The sequence below is a fragment of the Eucyclogobius newberryi genome, unplaced genomic scaffold, assembly GCF_026437365.1.
Source record: "Eucyclogobius newberryi isolate DKJ021-1_F unplaced genomic scaffold, fEucNew1.0.hap1 SCAF_5, whole genome shotgun sequence".
Lineage (NCBI taxonomy): Eukaryota > Metazoa > Chordata > Actinopteri > Gobiiformes > Gobiidae > Eucyclogobius > Eucyclogobius newberryi.
In genome coordinates, this window is record NW_027316167.1 from 11,114,363 (window position 1) to 11,136,225 (window position 21,863).

The following is a 21,863-nucleotide window of genomic DNA, read 5'->3' on the forward strand; positions in this document are numbered from 1 at the left end:
GTTTCCTCAGGGTACTTCGGTTTCCTCAGGGTACTCCGGTTTCCTCAGGATACTCCGGTTTCCTCAGGGTACTCCGGTTTCTTCAGGGTACTCCGGTTTCCTCAGGGTACTCCGGTTTCTTCAGGGTACTCCGGTTTCCTCAGGGTACTTCGGTTTCCTCAGGGTACTCCGGTTTCCTCAGAGTACTCCGGTTTCCTCAGCGTACTTCGGTTTCCTCAGGGTACTCCAGTTTCCTCAGGGTACTCCGGTTTCTTCAGGGTACTCCGGTTTCCTCAGGGTACTCCGGTTTCTTCAGGGTACTCCGGTTTCCTCAGGGTACTTCGGTTTCCTCAGGGTACTCCGGTTTCCTCAAAGTACTCCGGTTTCCTCAGCGTACTTCGGTTTCCTCAGGGTACTCCAGTTTCCTCAGGGTACTCCGGTTTCCTCAGGGTACTCACTCGCGGTAGTCCTCCAGCTACAGTGGTCCTGACCAAGCGTAGCACAGATGAGATGGGTCCATAGATTCAGTTTGAGGGAACGCCCAGTAAAGGACCTCTGTGTGCTGCTCTTTTTTTTAGCCCAAAGGCTTTATTTGACAAGGCATTTTAGTCTGAAATAGGAATGAGACATGAGCAGGCATATGTGCAATCCCCTAGACCACTACACGAGAGCTGGGCTAAGTGCTAGCGTAGCATTTAAGCTTAAATCCACTGAATCACATGACAGAGACTGAAGAGTAGAAGGTTCACAAAAGTATCTGTGTCTGGGTTTCCACAAAGTGCATAAGTGCAATGTAACAGACCTGTTGGCTTTGTGAGTGAGTGAGTGAGTGAGTGAGTGAGGAGTGAGGGAGTGAGGGAGTGAGGGAGTGAGTGAGTGAGTGAGTGAGTGAGTGAGGGAGTGAGGGAGTGAGGGAGTGAGGGAGTGAGTGAGTGAGTGAGGGAGTGAGTGAGTGAGTGAGTGAGTGAGTGAGGGAGTGAGGGAGTGAGGGAGTGAGTGAGGGAGTGAGGGAGTGAGGGAGTGAGGGAGTGAGTGAGTGAGGGAGTGAGGGAGTGAGGGAGTGAGGAAGTGAGGGAGTGAGTGAGTGAGTGAGTGAGTGAGGGAGTGAAGGAGTGAGGGAGTGAGGGAGTGAGTGAGTGCGAGAGTGAGTGAGGGAGTGAGGGAGTGAGGGAGTGAGTGAGGGAGTGAGGGAGTGAGGGAGTGAGTGAGTGAGTGAGTGAGGGAGTGAGGAAGTGAGGGAGTGAGGGAGTGAGTGAGTGAGGGAGTGAGGAAGTGAGGGAGTGAGGGAGTGAGTGAGGGAGTGAGGGAGTGAGGGAGTGAGGGAGTGCGGGAGTGAGTGAGTGAGTGAGTGAGGGAGTGAGTGAGGGAGTGAGGGAGTGAGTGAGTGAGTGAGTGAGGGAGTGAGTGAGGGAGTGAGGGAGTGAGTGAGGGAGTGAGGGAGTGGGAGTGTTAACTGAAGATTTTGGAGAGAATCATTATTTCAGAATCCGTCCATTGTGGGTGAGACATATGGTCAGATTACAGCGCCTTTGTCCCCTTTAGTCGACTAATCGGTCTGTAGGGCATGTCTTTAGTCGAGCAACAAGTTCTTTAGTCGAGCAACAAGTTCTTTAGTCGAGTTCTTTAGTCGAGCAACAAGTTCTTTAGTCGAGCAACAAGTTCTTTAGTCGAGTTATTTAGTCAAGCAACAAGTTCTTTAGTCGAGCAACAAGTTCTTTAGTCGAACAACAAGTTCTTTAGTCGAGTTCTTTAGTCGAGCAACAAGTTCTTTAGTCGAGCAACAAGTTCTTTAGTCGAGCAACAAGTTCTTTAGTCGAGTTCTCTAGTCAAGCAACAAGTTCTTTAGTCGAGTTCTTTAGTCGAGCAACAAGTTCTTTAGTCGAGCAACAAGTTCTTTAGTCGAGCAACAAGTTCTTTAGTCGAGTTCTCTAGTCAAGCAACAAGTTCTTTAGTCGAGCAACAAGTTCTTTAGTCGAGCAACAAGTTCTTTAGTCGAACAACAAGTTCTTTAGTCGAGTTCTTTAGCCGAGCAACAAGTTCTTTAGTTGAACAACAAGTTCTTTAGTCGAGTTATTTAGTCAAGCAACAAGTTCTTTAGTCGAGCAACAAGTTCTTTAGTCGAGTTATTTAGTCAAGCAACAAGTTCTTTAGTCGAGCAACAAGTTCTTTAGTCGAGTTCTTTAGTCGAGCAACAAGTTCTTTAGTCGAGCAACAAGTTCTTTAGTCGAGCAACAAGTTCTTTAGTCGAGTTCTCTAGTCAAGCAACAAGTTCTTTAGTCGAGTTCTTTAGTCGAGCAACAAGTTCTTTAGTCGAGCAACAAGTTCTTTAGTCGAGCAACAAGTTCTTTAGTCGAGTTATTTAGTCAAGCAACAAGTTCTTTAGTCGAGCAACAAGTTCTTTAGTCGAACAACAAGTTCTTTAGTCGAGTTCTTTAGCCGAGCAACAAGTTCTTTAGTTGAACAACAAGTTCTTTAGTCGAGTTATTTAGTCAAGCAACAAGTTCTTTAGTCGAGCAACAAGTTCTTTAGTCGAGTTATTTAGTCAAGCAACAAGTTCTTTAGTCGAGCAACAAGTTCTTTAGTCGAGTTCTTTAGTCGAGCAACAAGTTCTTTAGTCGAGCAACAAGTTCTTTAGTCGAGTTCTCTAGTCAAGCAACAAGTTCTTTAGTCGAGTTCTTTAGTCGAGCAACAAGTTCTTTAGTCGAGCAACAAGTTCTTTAGTCGAGCAACAAGTTCTTTAGTCGAGTTATTTAGTCAAGCAACAAGTTCTTTAGTCGAGCAACAAGTTCTTTAGTCGAGCAACAAGTTCTTTAGTCGAGCAACAAGTTCTTTAGTCGAGTTATTTAGTCAAGCAACAAGTTCTTTAGCCGAGCAACAAGTTCTTTAGTCGAACAACAAGTTCTTTAGTCGAGTTATTTAGTCAAGCAACAAGTTCTTTAGTCGAGCAACAAGTTCTTTAGTCGAACAACAAGTTCTTTAGTCGAGTTCTTTAGCCGAGCAACAAGTTCTTTAGTCGAACAACAAGTTGTTTAGTCAAGCAACAAGTTCTTTAGTCGAGTTCTCTAGTCAAGCAACAAGTTCTTTAGTCTACTACAGCCCATAATGTCATTGATTGTGTCACACACCTTTGTCCTCATGATCATTGAGGCAAATGTTTTCCAGGAAACAGTTCCAGCCTTTATTGAAGGTTCACAATATAATAACAGTCACAATAGAACGTGCTGTTCCTCTAACTCCTCTTCATTGAATCCACAGATGTGAACGAGTGTGAAATCGGGGCCCATAACTGCGACAGACAGGCCACCTGCACCAACACCGCGGGCAGCTTCAAGTGCCAATGTGCCCCGGGATGGGTCGGGGACGGACTCAAGTGCTCAGGTAAACACCACTGAAACTCAAACTTAAACAGACTTCACTGAGCCACAAGGGAAATGACTCCTTCATGGGAACTCAGAGGCTGTTTTACCCTCGAGCAAGACACACTTTACCTATGAATGTGGTGTAGGGCGGAGCGAGCGGCGTACGATGCAGAGGCGGTTGGTGCAGATATAATCATTTACTATTCGAATAATGCAAAATCATCAAAACATCAAGGATTCAAACGACTAATTTGCTATTCCTTTGTTCAGAATATTGAATTCCTAAACTAAAACAGCTACATAAACAGATTTAAACACATGTTATAGTACATTTTGAGCACATATTTAACAGTAAATAAGTGTATATTAGTAGTGTGAGTTTGATCAAACATGAAAAGTGGAGTCAAGTTCCAAAACCTGGAATTTACACGTCTCCCTCTCCCATCACCTCAGAAAATAATAGCGGCACATTCATTTTTCGATGCTGCAAAATAATATATGGAGTTTAATCAACACCTATCATCAGTACAATCCGATAAACGTGATGAAATACTGCCCATGCCTTTCCCCCTGCCCTTTTTTTGTGTGCCATATTTGTTGTAGTTGCTAATTTAAACTAATCCAACTCCAAAGGAAATATACATTAACTGCCCAAATGATGCATATGAAATCAGTTTTTGGTGATTTTGAGCTTCAATTTCTTCGATGAAAAACGGTCCCTCCTCGTTTAAATCAGCAAAATGCAGTTTAAAAGCTGTTTGACCCAAAAAATTCCATTTACACTTTTTTGACATTATCATTTCATATTTTCTCACATTCATCACATCGGAGCAGACATTCAGTATCCGTGTTTCCTGTCCCAGATCTGGACGAGTGCTCGAACGGGACTCACATGTGCAACAACAACGCCGAGTGCGTCAACACCATGGGCTCGTACCGCTGCGCCTGCAAAGACGGCTTCTCCGGCGACGGCTTCTACTGCTCAGGTCCGAACTCGCACTCGCCGTTTTCGCGCCGCGTTCCGACCCCTTCGCGCCGCAGCAGCTCGCGCGTATTCATCACTCTTTATGTGGAACAGACAGCGACGAGTGCGCGGAGAACGGGAACCTGTGCGAGAACGGCCACTGCCTGAACATGGCGGGAGGATTCAGGTGCGAGTGTGACATGGGCTTCATCTCCACGGAGGACGGCAAAGCGTGTGAAGGTGAGGCCTCCGAAAGGAATCGCGGCAGGTCCTGGTGCTTTTTTAATGATTCTTTTACTTTGGCGGGGAAGTCAGGTTGCAGTTTGTCAAGAAAAGTTGAGGAATGATGAAGAAAATTGCAGAAAAAGCTGAATTCAGGAACAATTTAGAAATGATTGACATGTTTTTGTGACAGTTTAGACATTCAATTGATAAAGTAAAGGTGTTATCAAGTATTATTATTTGTCAAATCATTATTATTGGTGGATTTATAAAGATAGTGGCCTTTTCTATTGTAGGAAACAGAATTGCCTTCATCTGTTACTCAGAAAGTGACATCATAAACTTCACCTAAATGTTGGTTAAATCTTGAATATAATCAGTTCCTCTACAGTTTAGTGAAATGTCGTAGTTCAACACATGTTTTAAGCACTTATTGTTTTATTAACAATTTGATCAAACAAAGATTTCTATAATGCAAAATGAAGTCCACAATAAGGTTTCAAACATTGCTATAACATTATTAATCCTTTACGTTCTGTTGTGGGTCTTTAGTCGTTTAGTTGATGAGTTGATTGTGTCTTAGTTGTCCAAACGTTTTATTAGTTAATTATTTTATTGGAATTATAAATGATTTATTTGGACATGAACAGAAAAGAGAAGAGTGAGTGTAGGTGGAATATGGGAGTATTTTTACATGTAAATATGAAATGTACTTGTACTTTTCTTGCACTTTGGGTCAAATGTATGATCAGGTGGTAAGAGATAGTTTTGAGACATTTTTTCAATGCCAATTTTTGTCTAATCGATGCACAAGGAACATCTTTAGTCCACTTTTCTGTAACTGTTTCTCATCACACACAGTAGTTTAATATGATTGTTTATATGTTGTTCAGGCTGTTTTATTGCTTTGTTAACACCAAATATATTGTATAAAAGGTAGTGCGTGTGGAGTATGACTCATTTTTTCTTAGAAGGTTTTTTTTTATAAAGAAAACATAATCAAAAAGCTAAGTTCTTTCAGAAACAAGCAAAAATGGCATTGAATTATAACAAATTCACACTTCAAAAGACTTCCTCCCAAATCCTGTCCAGTTGGATTAAGATTAGACTTGGATTAAGATGTAAAAACAGCTGATAATGCTGCACTGGCCTGTGAAACTGCTTGATTCTTGAGTATTTGAGCTAAATCCTTTGTGACTGAACTCTGTAACACATTAACAACTTCTCCGGCGATGAGAGTGAACCGTCTGACTCCATTTTAGTCTTAAAATAACCATGTTAAAAGCTTCTGTAATGATCATTTACCACAGAGGATCTTTTTGAACACATTGTACTGTGTTGTAAAAGCCAGTCCCAATAAATACTATATTTAATTCCATATATGAAAGCTGGAATTATATATATTCTTTACTGTGTACCATTTCTTTTCATTAGTGGAGAACGTTTTGCATTAAGATTTGAGCTATAGAGGGTCAAATAAGTTACTTTTACCAATTATAATATCATTTTTTTTTATTGCGGCTCATGATTTTTAACGATTTTGCACTTTTAGAAAACGATTTATTGAGATTACCTTCCTTTATTCATGATTTTTTGTTCAGTTTAAGTTTCTACTTGGTCATTCATGAATGTATTTTCTGTAGAAATACAGCACATCACACTTTAAAATGTATAATAGTGACGTGTATTGTACGGTAAGAGTATTTGTATCATCACATACTTTTATTTATAGTAACTGTCCTCACGCTTGATTAATTGATCTCATTTTCCAGATATTGATGAATGCACTTTCGCCGATATCTGTGTGAACGGACGCTGCAGGAACATCCCAGGACTGTTCAGATGTGAATGTAACATCGGTTATGAGCTGGACCGTAGTGGAGGCAACTGCACAGGTAAAGTTATGATTTCATGTATTTAATGTCCGCCGGGCATTAAACCGACATAGAATACAACCAAATACAAAGTAGATGTGTTGGTTCTGGAGTAGGATATCAAGATTGTTAGGTTATTAGGTCAATAATCATGGCAAAAGTGGAATTTTTTAACTAAATTAGGCATTTTTTTTAGTTCCGTTAAAAGAAATGTGATGATTTTAGAAGCCAAATTTTGTCCTTTCTGCCCAGCTTTTCCTCAAAAAAGCAAACTTAAATCTAAAGGGCTTTTTTATCCTGCTGTTTATGTCAAATTGATCATTCAGAATGTTTGACTTTATAAAGTAGGTCAAATATTGAGGCGCATGAATGTTAAGAAAACAAAAAGGAGAGAAAATTTAGGATTTTATTGTTGTTTTGGTCGTGATGTTAATTCTCGCGAATAATCCTTAAATTGCTTTGTTTATTCTCAATTCAATTATTCTAATCGTTATTGTTAATTCTAATCGACTAAACCAGGACTAAACATAAAACTAAGCCTGGACAAGATGAGGACTAAGCAAGGACTAAAACAGGACCAAACCAAGTCCATTTAAGGACTTAAAAGAGCTTGATTTAAGACCAAATAACAATAAATGGAATATTTTTCTCTGAGATATCTAATTTGAATCCACACATTTACTTTCCACTTGTTTTTAGTTTTCTCAATGTTCATTTAGCATTTTCTTCTTCTGGTTTGAATAAGTGCAATGCCCCTTTTTGTACAAAAAACTGTTGTTGCCTTATATTTTAAGTCACACAGTGTTATTTATAATATATTTAAGTGTAGTTTTAATAGTAATTTATCTTTATTTTTGATCGCTCATTTCTATTTTCCCACAGTTTTTTTTAACTGTTTATTGCATTTTCACAACTGTGGAACAAGGAAAAGTTCTTAAATGTCATTGAAAAAAGTAATTAGTCAAAACATAGTAGTAGTGCTTCTTGACTATGGCCATGTTTAAAAGTGCAGGGATCTAAACTATTCCTCTATTTTCTTTATTTCCACAGATATAAACGAGTGCGCTGACCCGACCATCTGTATAAATGGCGTGTGCGTGAACATCCCAGGGAGCTACCTCTGTAACTGCCCCCCGGACTTCGAGCTGAACCCCACTCGAGTCGGCTGTGTCGGTGAGTGTTAGCATTTAGCATTTAGCATTCTCAATTGGGCTGTGGCGCTGACCTCACGCTTGTACGAAAAGGATGTAATCGCTGAGATAATTGATCACATTCTGTTCTGACTGATGCGTCCGCTCGTTCTGCCTCGCAAAACCCGGAGCAAAGGTATTTGATGAATCCGCAGTGGCTTTTGTTCAAGTGGGAAATCACAAAGGAATAAAGTGTTTCAAATAATCGCAATTTCAATCACGACCCAATTTTTTTATTTATTTTTTCGCAATCTAAACTGGGAAATTAACCGTACTGTATTTTATTAACAACAATAATAATAATAATACATCATATAAAGACGCTTTACAATACAAGAAGCAAAGTAAAAAGATGACAGTCGTGTGTATTTAATTGAGATCGAGATTCAGTCATGTCAAAGATCAACTTTCTGATCAAGAGCTGTTGTCAGTCTTATTATTTGGAGCAGAGTTTGGACTTTGGAGGAAGAAATTGGGCAATTAGTTGTGTTAAATGTCAGTCTTAATTAAAAGTCTATTGCTTATCATGATGAAATCTATGCTGAAAGCTATTCTAATTGTCTTTTTGAAATTGAAAATGTAAAATCGGATAAAAAATCGAGAGGAAAAAACGTGTCGTTCCTTTTTTCGCATATCGCCCTCTACTAAAAAAATGGTTTAAATCTCATGTGTACATCTGCCTGCATTGACCTGTCTTGCAGATACGCGGTCGGGCAGCTGCTTCCTGGACATCCGTTCCCGCGGTGACGGTTCCGACAACTTCGCCTGCTCCAATGAGATCGGCGTGGGCGTGTCCAAGGCGTCGTGCTGCTGCTCTCACGGCCGAGGCTGGGGAAACCCGTGTGAATCCTGCCCCTTCGTCAACTCCAGTAAGAACGTCCATTCAAAAAGAACTGCTCCCCACACTCTAGTGAGGCTTAAGGCTTAACTCTGTCACTTTGTATTCGTCACAAATCATTTTATTGATATTGAAGATTTATCACGGACTTATTATGGACTAAACGTTTACATTATTTTCAAAGAACTGTTGAATTGTTACCGTAATTAAATATATGATTGAAAACCATGTTATTGTACTTGAAATTGAAGGATATAAAATTGAAGGATATAAAACCTGAGTTCCCAGACTCGATTCCCAGATGGAGAATGACTCTTGGAGTCGAAACGTTTTGTTTTTCTAAAGAGTCCAGATGATACAACTGAATTTTTTTTCTTCAATTGAAAACACTCCTGGATTAATGGGGAATTACAGCGATTTAATGTTTTAGAGACATAACAGATGCACTTGGACTTGGTGCAGTGGCTTAGATCGTGGTTGGTTGGTCACAAACTGCTCCTGGGTTTTATCCGCCTCATTTCAGGAGGGACCACCATCACTTGCACGTTGTTAGGGATCATCTCAAAATGGGTTGAAGCTGAACAGGCGTAATATTTTTTGTCTTTTTGTTGCTTTGAAGCTTCAATACAATGAGGGTGTTGAGGGGGTCCAGAGAGAGACGGAAAAAATTACGTATTTTCAGCTTCAACCCATTTTGAGAAGATCCCTAACTTATATTTGCGTGTACCAAACTAAAAAAGCCCAAATCCTATGAAAAGAATTCTGACCTGAGTTTTAAAATATTGACTGTTACAAACACTGACTAATCTTGTGTTACTCATCATATCTCCTCATGTCTTCTTCTCATCTCTTCACATGAATAATGATTCCAACATGTGAACAAGTCAGTACAACACAGTATTTGTCTATAGGCCTATTTTACACCTTATAGCATTTGAGAAACATTTAGTGAGAACATGTGGAGAATCAAATACCCGTACTTTAGATTTGTTTAGAGTTATCATAAATTTAAACGCTGCGTACCACATGTATTCTTTCAGCAGCAGAACAAAATGACCTCCTTCTGTCAACACAAAGGCTGTTCTTGTCCTACGATGACTGTGGCTTTTCTGTTGTTGGGAAAAAACAAGACCGTTTCTGCAAATTGTTCAGTAATTGTCCCCAGATGGCGCAGGACAGTGCAGGACTGATTCATTAGATTCTGCTCAGGATGCGCTCTTCTCTCTCTCTCTATTTGACGTGAAGTAGACCTCTTTTTTATGGCACTTTTTGTGGAACTGCAGTAACAACAAACAGCGTCACACTGGATAAATCACTATAATAAGCATTCAGTGACGTGTGCATTTAAAGGTGGGATACCTTATTTTCCAGCCATCACAGGAAGAAGAAGGCATTTAAATCCAACATGTTCCTAGTTCTCACAAACACATAAGACACTTTGCTAATATTAACATTCAGGATTTTTTGTGCACAACAGTTTTAGAACAGCTTTTTCATGCATTTGCGAAGCCGGGCGGACGCCAAACGCACAACCAACAAGCTGATTTCACCGAACACTCTGTGGAAGTAGTGAAATATATCAATTTACATGAACAAAGTTGGGTCCCTCGGCTTTAAACTGCCATGTGTTGATATGCATAACGCTCTTGCAGCCGAGTACAAGACGCTGTGTCCGGGAGGAGAGGGCTTCCGGCCGAACCCCATAACGGTGATCCTGGAGGACATAAACGAGTGTCAGGAGCTGCCCGGGCTCTGTCAGGGCGGGCAGTGCATCAACACGTTTGGGAGCTTCCAGTGCGAGTGTCCACGAGGCTACGCCCTCAACCCAGAGACCAGGGTCTGCGAAGGTGAGGGGACAAAACACCCACACCCACAGAAATACTGGGGATGTTCACGTTGCAAAAACATTTTATTTTAATACCAGTTCCATTTGTTTCTTTGTTTTTTCTCCCTATTAGTCATTGCCAGAAACTATTTGACTACACCAACTGTTTTTTTGCAGTCACACATTTCAACAACAACATTGTCAAAAAATCTGGAGTAGGTTAAAATCGACCAAAATGCCACAAACTGTTCACACCCGGCAATTCTAAACAGCAACAACAAATAAAGAATGAATGAGTTAAATGACACACTAGCACAACAGACATCTTCTTTCCTTCATTACAGTGAATTACACATGGTCTGTGTGACATTATTTATTATATTTTTGTGTCAAGTTCTTGGCTAAGAGATACAAATTGCCCACTGTTGTTCTGTTGTTTCGATGCGGATTTGTCAGCCAGTTAGGAGGGAACATAAGCCGTCACATGGTAAATCTAAAATATGCTTGTGGTCATGTTTTGTATCGTCTAAAATTCAGACAGAAACACAACGATGACTTATTATTTCCCTCCTCCTTCTGCCGCCAGACATTTGGGAGAGGAGGAAATTGAATCCAGCCATCAAGGAAGCCCAGCAAAAACAATACGACTATATCCCTGCGTCACAAAAATGCAATTAGTTCGCTAAAATTAACAAATGTATCACGTGATTTTGTTTTTTGAAGAGATAAACTCCAGATTGCTTATTATTAGACAGTAACGCATCGGCTCCACACGGAATTTTAACTTAATAGCTCAGAAACGCACTAGAATTATAACATTTTCGTATACTAATCTGTCTCATGTCACAAAATAATACCTGGTCTATCTGAAAACGGCTTTCTCTCGGCTAAAGGCCAGGACACTTTAAGCTTGACACAGTTGTCATTTGTAATCAAGAGCATTCGACTCCATGAAACCAAAAACTTGCATATGTTTTGGATTTATGCAGCTTAAATTGTATTCATCTTATATTTCAATAGTTTATGACTCCAATGTTGCAATCTCAGATCTCCCTTTTGGAATGAAATACGTCTTGTCTTCGACCTCGTACGATCCGGACATAAATTTCACCTTTGTTCTTTGTGGTCTCGTGATAAATGTACAGTGTTGTATTTTATGATTAGGTCTAAAAAGTCCTCCCAATGTTTTTCAGATGTGGATGAGTGTGAGAACCCCGGCATCTGTGGCCCGGGGCAGTGCTACAACACCATCGGGAACTACACCTGCATCTGCCCCGTGGACTACATGCAGGTCAACGGAGGGAACAACTGCATGGGTAAGTAACCAGGTCGAACAGCTGTAAGAGGGAGGGGAATATTTGCTTTGCGTTGAACGACTGCAATTTAAAACCAAGAGATGAAATGGAATCAATAGAAAATGAATTATAAAGTAGTCACCAGAAACGTAAAAGCTTGACTTTATTTATCATAAAACGGGGTATTTTTTAATGTGGACGGCCATTTTATTAATACATCTTAGAAAAAAAGGGAATATTATCATTAAATCGGGCCGGGAAGCATTTGACAATAGTCCGCCATTACAGATTACTGTTTACAAGTGAAAATTTGCATGCTGCGCGCTGATTGGTCGACAAAATTTGTGTGCTTGGCGCTGATTGGCTGCCGAGCCGTGGTCTCGTTTTTTCGCCTAGTCGGCCCCTGTGTTTTCCAATCCTATCTAAAATCCTGCACATGGCTGAGGTACGAATGTGGTACTGTATGTGAAGGATTGGTACTGATGGGAGAGGCCTTTGGCACGGATTGGCAGCCACGTCTAGGACGAGTAGAATTACATTATGACCAAACCTAATTGAACCCTCAGTGACTACCTTTTAAACATCGTCAGACAAACCCAGACACAAAAGTCTCTGGGTAAAACTCGCTACATAGCAGACTCGCTCTGACAATTCCGGATATTCTGAATGAATCGGTGTGCACAGAGCAGAGGGCATGAACTGTCAATCATAATCAATCAATATGGGAAATTAAAAAGTAATTTTAGAGTAATTTTTGCCCTGTCCAGAAGAGTCATGTTACCATCGAGATCTACCCTGAGAGAAAGCCCTCCAGCCAGGCTTTCATGTCTAAAACAGACATATCTAATAATGTAAAACAAATGAAGGATAATCGATGTTTAACGCTTTTATTTTGAAAACCCGCAGACATGAGGAAGAGCTACTGCTACAGGAACTTTTATTCGTACAACCGCACGTGCGACGGGGAGCTCACCTTCAACATGACCAAGAAGATGTGCTGCTGCTCCTACAACATCGGCCGCGCCTGGAACAAGCCGTGTGAGCAGTGCCCCGTCCCCAGCACCGGTGAGCGCCCAACACAACAAACACTCAGATCATGTTAAATACACAAGTTTAGTTATAGTCTTAGGTCTTCTTAGTTTAAGTTCAGATATTGTCACTTTGTTTCTTCTGTTTTCTTTAGTTTTGGTGAGATAACAAAGCTATCAGTACCTCCAGTCGCAGATTTTGTTCTCATTTTATTAGACAAAATCAACTTTTATACACTTTTAACAATGTTATACTGTTTCTTTTTAAACATATTTTTTATCACCATAAAAACTCACTCAAAGTCGTAGGCAGCAGCAGATAATGAGTAACAGCAGTTTTGAACAGGAAGTCAGTGAAGCTGTTTGTAATATTAAGTTGTTAAAGATCAGTATTGTGTATTTCAATGTATCTCAAAGAACAAATTGTAAAATCTACATAATATACTGAACACCAGAAAAAGCATAATACGTCTTCTTTAACTGCAGTGTAGTTTTTGTCGCGATTTCATCATCAGGCAAAAGATACAGACAACAACTAAGACAAACTGTGAATTTACAATAGTTTACGAAAGTGACACAAGGTTCTAATTCAGCGTTTGGTTCCAGATGAGTTTGCCGTTCTGTGCGGCAGCGAAAGACCTGGGTTTTACATCGACATCACGACAGGACGTGTCACTGGTGAGAGATTTACGTTCTGTGCTAAACAAGTGGCTCAATTTCTAGATAGCAGATGATTTGAAGAAAGAAACTGGACTTTGTATACTGTAAATATGAACAATTAACTTTTGTGTCAAACTAGCATTCTTACTTAGAAGTGTAATGTCGTACTGTGGAGTTTTCACCTGTTTATTATGACTCATGAATGATACCGATACAGAAATAAGGTTTGTTTTTCTAAATTGAATTGAGAAGAGGCTCATTTTACCTGTGCAAAATCGGTAAACATAAAGAAGAAGATGTAATCCCTCTGTTCTGTGAAGCGACAGGTGAAAGTAAAGCCTGTCAGAAGTATTTCCATAGCTACAACAGGATGAGCTGGTCACCGAACACGACGCATTTGACCCTGACTCTTCTCTTCTGTGCGCTGTGGTCAGACATCGACGAATGCAGAGAGATCCCCGGAGTCTGCGAGAACGGCGTCTGCATAAACATGATCGGCAGCTTCAGGTGCGAGTGTCCGCTCGGCTTCATCTACAACGACAAACTGCTCATCTGCGAAGGTGAGCGGGAGGTTTCTGTATGTTTTTTTTTCTATTTCGCTCATTCTAGGTCATATTTCACGTCCAGGTAGGGCTGTGCAGCTGATCAAAGTTTTACCGAATCAAGATCCAATCGTTTGAAATGGTCATTGATCAGTTTTGGGCTTCATAACGGAGCCTGTAGTTTGGAGTTTTTTTATGTTTTTTAAATGAGACTGCGAAGCCTGTTTTATTCAAGTCCATCAAATTAAGATTAGAGGCTATAAAACCAAATCACTCAAGCCCAATATCCAGGCATTAGTTATTTTAATTATCTTACCATCAACACAACCCAGAGCATCTTGTGCCGTATGGATTATATTGATCTTGAGTAGTTAGCATGCTCATCCAAACAATAATGTGCTAAATCAATTTATCCTAATAATTGGAGAACTTTTTGCCATTTTGAGCTGTAGAGGGTCAAATAAGTAACTTTGAGAACACATCAAACATCCACATTCTGCTATTTCCCCCCCCCAATGTATTAATTGCAGCTCATGTTTTTTAACTATACTGTACACACTTTCTGAGGATTATCTTGCGTTATAGTTATTGTGTCTGTTGCCAAAGTACTCAATAGTATCGTTCATAGTCTTTGTTTGATATATCGATCTTCAAAGTTTGTAATCGTGGCCTCCTGGATGTGTAACTCTCTTTGTTTTTACACTGAAGTCACGTCAGCTCTTTGTTTCCTCCACAGATATCGACGAGTGCCAGAATGGGCCGGTGTGTCAGCAGAACGCCGCCTGCCTGAACATGCCGGGCAGCTACAGGTGTGACTGTAAACCTGGATATCGCTTCACTCCCACTGGACAGTGTCTGGGTAAGGCTTCTGTACATCAGATTGTGTTTTGTTTCAGAGAGAATTAAAAGTCTAAAAAAAGCCGCCGTGCTAATAAACCGTCGTCCTCCGCTGCACTCGTTCTCCCCGCAGCATTCTGTCGCACTCCTTCTGTGTTCAGTCGCAAAATGTGTCTTTAATCCCCCACTTTATTGACGTAAACGTGCAGAGCAGAGGAAGTAGAAGCCAGGGAAGAGTTGTGTGTGCCGTTTGTAAAAGGCTCAAGACAGTAAATACTTGCTGCGGTTCAAAATTACACTATTAGTTTGAAGTTTTGGTGTTTTTGCCTATTTTAGCATGAGTTTCTTCATGTGATCAAGTATTGTTGGAGTCAGACCACACTTAAGTCCTTATGTGTTATGTGTGTGTGTATAAGTAACAATTTACAGTAAAGACACGAGTTAACGCAGCGTCACGGAAGGAGAACAAGACCACTAGTGTGTACTACCCTTGAATGTTGCGTTACCATCAAGGATACGATCTTTCGAAGGACATGAGTCAATTTGAAAGAGTTCAGTGAAGAGCAGCACGGTTACTTCAGACTATGGTCCAAAAAGCAGCGTAACAGCTGTAATGCTCTAAAATACTGAATGAAAAACGCTTGAGGTGCATCGAAACGTCAATGAGTTCGTCCCGATGTCTCAAATTACCACCAGCTCGTAGCAGTGGCAGCAGTTATTTAGTTAGAGTTCTATATTCTTATGGCCAGTGGAATGAAGCTGTTCTGCCCTTCACACACTGCGATACCGTCTCCCTGAGTTCAGCAGTGAGACGAGTGCGTGGAGCGGGTGTGAGCGGGTGTGAGCGGGTGTGAGCGGGTGTGAGCGGGTGTGAGCGGGTGTGAGCGGGTGTGAGCGGGTGTGAGCGGGTGTCAGAGCTCTCGAAAGGCAGTGCTTGGGCTCAATGTTCTGAATAGAGGGAAGAGAAGTGTCTGCGATCCGTCTAAAATGTCAGGCACGCTCTCTTCTTTCCCCGGCATGACACACATATGGAGATTTTCAATTAATCAATCAGAAGTAGAACCCGTCCAAGTTTCCTGACAGCAACATTCATTTCTAAGAACAGAATGTGCTCGACATAAAACTGACAAGTCATTCTGCTCCATAAATGCATTGATTTAAAGCTGTGAAGCTTTTAGTGGAGAGATAGTAGAGAATTAGTGAAGTCCATGACAGGATTAAGGGAAGGATTAGGGAAGAAACGGCCAAGATGTGTCTGTCTTCATGAGGATGATTCTCTCCAAAGCTGCACATGACACTTCAAATCTCACTGGATATTTCACACACTGTTAATACGATTTGGAATATGCTGTGTGAAAATATGAATACTTTACTTTTTTCAGATCGTAAATAAAAAAAAAAAATGAATTGGCTGAGAGACAGACTATGTACTTTACTTCAATACCTGTAAAAATCAGTCCCTCTTCTTTTGTTTATACCTTAAGAAAAAAAATCTATTTATCATTTAATTGTTTTGTGTACGTTCAGAAACCAAAAGAGGAGCTAAAGCGAAGACTATTCCTGCTGTGTCACCTGTGCAGTACCTTCACTGCCCTGTTCTGCTACTATAGGTTCAAGAGCAGCCAGTCACAGCGCAGCCAACTCGTTTTAAACCATTCAGCAGTTCAGCTCGCGCAGCCCTCCTCCACCCCAGCCCTCCTCCACTCCAGCCCTCCTCCACCCCGGCACTCCTCCACCCCGGCACTCCTCCACCCCAGCCCTCCTCCACCCCAGCCCTCCTCCACCCCAGCCCTCCTCCACCCCAGCACTCCTCCACCCCAGCACTCCTCCACCCCAGCCCTCCTCCACCCCAGCACTCCTCCACCCCAGCACTCCTCCACCCCAGCACTCCTCCACCCCAGCACTCCTCCACCCCAGCACTCCTCCACCCCAGCCCTCCTCCACCCCAGCACTCCTCCACCCCAGCCCTCCTCCACCCCGGCCCTCCTCCACCCCGGCACTCCTCCACCCCAGCACTCCTCCACCCCAGCCCTCCTCCACCCCAGCACTCCTCCACCCCAGCACTCCTCCACCCCAGCCCTCCTCCACTCCAGCCCTCCTCCACCCCGGCACTCCTCCACCCCGGCACTCCTCCACCCCAGCACTCCTCCACCCCAGCACTCCTCCACCCCAGCACTCCTCCACCCCAGCCCTCCTCCACCCCAGCACTCCTCCACCCCAGCCCTCCTCCACCCCAGCCCTCCTCCACCCCAGCACTCCTCCACCCCAGCCCTCCTCCACCCCAGCACTCCTCCACCCCAGCACTCCTCCACCCCAGCACTCCTCCACCCCAGCCCTCCTCCACCCCAGCCCTCCTCCACTCCAGCCCTCCTCCACCCCGGCACTCCTCCACCCCAGCCCTCCTCCACCCCAGCCCTCCTCCACCCCAGCCCTCCTCCACCCCAGCACTCCTCCACCCCAGCACTCCTCCACCCCAGCACTCCTCCACCCCAGCACTCCTCCACCCCAGCCCTCCTCCACCCCAGCCCTCCTCCACCCCAGCCCTCCTCCACCCCAGCACTTTTCAGAGTTAAATGTTTCTTTCAGGTTTTATTTTCACCACCTCCAGTGTCTAGGCTCTGGAGAAAGAGTCCTATCATCTCCTGCTCTGCACCTTCTGTCGGGGTCTAAGCACCAAACCTATATATACATATTTTCATATAGTCTTGTTAATTATAGTTTATCATCTTCTAGCACATATCAATTTGAGTTTCTCCAGGGTGAAGTAGACACAAAAGATGAACATTAAGCAGAAATAAGAAGATAGTCTTACTACTCTGTGGTGAAAGCAATCCGTTCATTTTAATGTAGAAGCTGCTTTGTCAGCCACTGTTCAACAACTACAAGAGCAAATGTTTCGGAGGGTTATTTTTTGACAAATACAGACGCAAAGATGTGGAAAAGAATGAACTTTTATGGAAGAATACTAATGGTATATGTGGGCTGAATACTGTTGTGATGCTCCAACCCCGGCTGTACTTTATCACCTACAGAACAATGAGTTTACTTTTTCTGAGGTATCAACAACCTCCATTATGACTGAACCGTGTCTCCACTTGAACTAGTTGTGCTTGAAATACACACAATTTCCCAGGAAATGATAAAGTTGTGTGTTGGCACACTCCAGAGCACTACGACGCATTGCCGACTGTATCAATACTATAATAATGACATTCACCCCAATTTATTCATGTATTCCTAGATTTGACATGTTTTTGTCTCTTTACTTAGACCGTAATGAATGCAACGAGAACCCTGGAGTGTGTAACCCCGGCCAGTGCATCGACACTCTGGGAAGTTACCGCTGCATCTGCCCCAACGGCTTCAAGACCACCAGGGACCAGTCCATGTGTGTGGGTGAGTTCTGCCGACATTAGGGCCTGATGTGTTTACCCTGGACCTTTTAGATCTATGTGAAGTAATATTAAAAGGCAAACGTGTTTTCCCTCAGACATGGACGAGTGTGAGAGACAGCCCTGCGGAAATGGCACCTGTAAAAACACGGTGGGCTCGTACAACTGTCTGTGCTACCCCGGCTTCACCAACTCGCACAACAGCGACTGCGTTGGTATGTGCGCCTTTATTAAGAGGAAAAGAAAGTCGCCTTTTTGTGCGATGTCAATGTGAAGCTAGCTGTTTATAGTCACTGTGATTTTAGTGTAGTCGAAGCTTGCTTGTCCTGGATTTTGATGGATGCAAAATTGTGTTTAAGAAAGATATAAAAAGGTGCTGCGTGATAGTTTAGGGCAGTTGTTTTCAATCTGAAAACACTCAAATTTGAAATTGAAGTATAATATTTTTCCTATTTTTTTAATATGAAATAGACTTGTGGATCAGTTATGGTTTAGTCCTGGTTTAGTTCTGGATCAGTTATGGTTTAGTCCTGGTTTAATTCTGGATTAGTGATGGTTTAGTCCTGGTTTAATTCTGGATTAGTGATGGTTTAGTCCTGGTTTAATTCTGGATTAGTGATGGTTTAGTCCTGGTTTAATTCTGGATCAGTGATGGTTTAGTCCTGGTTTAATTCTGGATCAGTTATGGTTTAGTCCTGGTTTAATTCTGGATCAGTTTTGGTTTAGTTCTGGTTTAATTCTGGATCAGTTATGGTTTAGTCCTGGTTCAATTCTGGATCAGTTATGGTTTAGTCCTGGTTTAATTCTGGATTAGTTATGGTTTAGTCCTGGTTTAATTCTGGTATTGTCTTGGTTCAGATCTAAATTCACTCTCAGTTTACTCTATACAACACGTATATCTTGTCCAAAAAAACGTACGTGTAATAAAACATTTAAATGAAAAATAAATCAAGATAAGAAATATATAAGACATATACACATTTGTGTAAGAAATCAGACGAGGTGCAGTCGGATATTCTGGGCCCTGCAAATTTCACATAAGAACATTTCCACACATTTAAACATTTAGACAGTCGCAGACACAAACAAATACAAACATATACCACCATCATACATTCTTTTAACATTAGAATTTAGTCCCACTCGTCATCGTCATATGTACAAGATATAACAAAAGTACTTCCATAGTGTTTGAATACAGATTTTGTATTTGAAGGCTGAACATTAACCACGTCTTTTTCTTTTTTTTTTTTTGTATTATTATTTTTCTATTGAAAGAATAAACACAGATCAATCAATACTTGTGTGTAAATAAGGATACAGTCCAATAACATTGTAAAAAATGGAAAAAAAGAAAAAAAAAAAAGGGAGAAAGAAAGAGAGAAAAAATAAATAAAAAATAAAGACAAGAAAGTGCGGAGTGGGCGGAGCCAGAGAAAATACAAAGTGTGTATTGTTGGAGATGACCGTTTTTAGAATAATGCATCCAAATGGAAATAAATTGCAAGGTTAGAGCACCAGATCCATAATGTGAGTCCCATTTCGTCCAGTTTATGTCAAATTTGTCCATTTCCAAGTTCAGTCCATTTGTGATTTTTTCCATTTTCCGTATGTCCATTATGATGTCGTCCAGTCCTTTATTGTTGGTGCAACCACGTCTTTTTCATGTCTCAGATGTGGACGAGTGCTCGACTCAGAGAGGCCTGTGCAGAAGCGGTCAGTGCGTGAACACAGTGGGAGGATATTTCTGTGTCTGTAACGATGGATATGAACTCACTCTGGACGGCCGGGCGTGCTCAGGTAAGTTCATGATATACTGCAGCAGATGAGTCCCTTTTAAATAATGACAATGGCGTTATTGTCCTGTGTCAGATATAAACGAGTGTCTGGTGAACCCTGGGACGTGCGGCGCGGGCACCTGTCTGAACCTGGACGGCTCGTACAGGTGCATCTGTCCCCCGGGATACTACCTCCACGAGGAGACTTGTGAAGGTAGAGACATGTCCACGTGTTAGTTTACATTCACTTCTCTTTTGTTGAGCATCTGATAAAAGGGAACTATCACGTTTCTGAGCATGTAAATCATAAAGGAAACAGTAAATTACAAGTCCATAACTCTTCGTTTATATTGGCTTTTTAAATGACTACAGAGGACATAGTTGGGTATTCTCTTGACCAATCTTCTCTATATCTTATCTTACATCTTCAAGCCTCACGTCTCTGTCATATTTGCTTACAGTCCATCCTCATGTAACACTGCAAATCACCTCACACGGTCAATTTAATGTCTTCTCCCGGGCCTCCTCCTTTGGCCTCCTCCTTGTTCTCTTGTATTACTCCTCTGGGTTTTTGGCAGCGCCCCTCTCTCTCCTGCGGGACCGGCCCGGAGCTCTTGGGTTGTTTATTCACTGATGAAGAGATTTTCGACAGACTTCAACACATTCCTGCCTCGGAGTCTGTTCTTCTGAGAAAAAGGGAGGAGCTGCACAGACTGCTTTCTAGGACAGTGTAACAAGAGGCACCACGGACCACCCCCAATTTGAAAATGTTAATGCAAAAGCGGCTAATGTATGACCACTGTAAGAAACTAAAAGCTTTGTAAGGCCGTAACACAAATGTCTACATCTGCCAGAAAAGGACTCACTAGAACATTCTTAGCACTTATAAGCCCATGTTGGCAGAAGTTTTACTCTTGCTCGTAATATCATCAATATAAAAGGGTGAAAATGCAAATACATTTAAACAATGTAATGCGGTGACCATTTGCCACAGTCCAAAAGCTTGATTCCCTTCCCCTCCTTTCGTCCAGCTGAAGCGGTTCCCTTGTGTTCTGGACAACTGCTCCTCCTGCTTTATCTCATCTAAACTCGTGACACAATGGGACGACCTCACCGCAGGAGATATGACGAGACGTGTTTGTTTCGATGATTCACCGAAGGGCGGGGGACGTCCCATTAGCAGTGGATCTGACCTTCAACAGTGATGATGTGTCAATGGACAAATGGATGACACCTCAAGAATAAGCGACTCGACTCCTGACTCACAAACCCGTCGTTTTCCTTTGACTAAATGAAATGAGATGATATACCGGCAATATTTCACGCCACATTTTTGTATTGGCGTTTTCTGATTTCCTCCACTTCCTCCACACACTTTACCCTTGAGCAGGACTGGGCGTGGTTAGTTGTGGGACTGAAGATCACAGGGAACACCAGGTTCTACATTGGAGCACCAGTGGTTCTAAAGCAGGTTTTTCAATTTCTTTCACAGGATTTTCACATTTTTGTTGTTGTAAAGATGCTCTGGTACATTATCCACAAGAAAATTATCAAATAACACCAATCACAGAAAAAAAACAGTCTATATAGCTTAATGTACATGTCGCTGTGTCTGATTATTACATTCAAAACATGAAATCAATCCAGCACTTCCTCTGCCTCGTTTTGGGAGCCTTAAAACTGCCTTTTTTAAATAACTGGCTATAAATTGTCACATATAACCTTAAAATTGTGCGGAAAAGGATTGAAAACTCTCTGTTGGCACATTTGAGAGAAAGTTAGTGCATTTATATTGTGTCTAAACATTTTGAGATGGTTATCGCGCTAAAATTGCTTCTAATTTCTACAGTTCATATGTTCAAATGTCATATTTTTCTGGTTGTGTTTCAGATATTGACGAGTGCTCGCAGTCTCCAGAAATGTGCTTGTTTGGGACCTGCTCCAACACCGACGGAAGCTTCACCTGCCTCTGCCCCGAAGGCTTCAAGCTGTCCACCTCCGGCCAAAGATGTCTAGGTAAAAAAAGTAGAAAGAAATTAGAGTAAAAAGATGAATGGTCCGCAATTTATAGGTGTTTAAA

At 41.8% G+C, this 21,863-nt stretch overlaps 1 protein-coding gene across 1 annotated transcript in view; it reads left to right on the forward strand.

Moving 5' to 3' along the window:
- fbn1 (fibrillin 1) overlaps nt 1-21,863 on the forward strand; it is a 142,965-nt gene that overhangs the window by 98,131 nt on the left and 22,971 nt on the right. Inside the window, exons 33-49 of the mRNA XM_072465628.1 lie at nt 3,235-3,357; nt 4,202-4,324; nt 4,417-4,542; nt 6,297-6,419; nt 7,449-7,571; nt 8,290-8,457; nt 10,079-10,273; nt 11,445-11,567; nt 12,453-12,611; nt 13,181-13,252; nt 13,669-13,794; nt 14,513-14,635; nt 17,884-18,009; nt 18,104-18,220; nt 19,680-19,805; nt 19,878-19,997; nt 21,674-21,799. Coding sequence (XP_072321729.1) covers nt 3,235-3,357; nt 4,202-4,324; nt 4,417-4,542; nt 6,297-6,419; nt 7,449-7,571; nt 8,290-8,457; nt 10,079-10,273; nt 11,445-11,567; nt 12,453-12,611; nt 13,181-13,252; nt 13,669-13,794; nt 14,513-14,635; nt 17,884-18,009; nt 18,104-18,220; nt 19,680-19,805; nt 19,878-19,997; nt 21,674-21,799 — 2,199 coding nt within the window. The remainder of the gene's footprint in view (nt 1-3,234; nt 3,358-4,201; nt 4,325-4,416; nt 4,543-6,296; nt 6,420-7,448; nt 7,572-8,289; nt 8,458-10,078; nt 10,274-11,444; nt 11,568-12,452; nt 12,612-13,180; nt 13,253-13,668; nt 13,795-14,512; nt 14,636-17,883; nt 18,010-18,103; nt 18,221-19,679; nt 19,806-19,877; nt 19,998-21,673; nt 21,800-21,863) is intronic.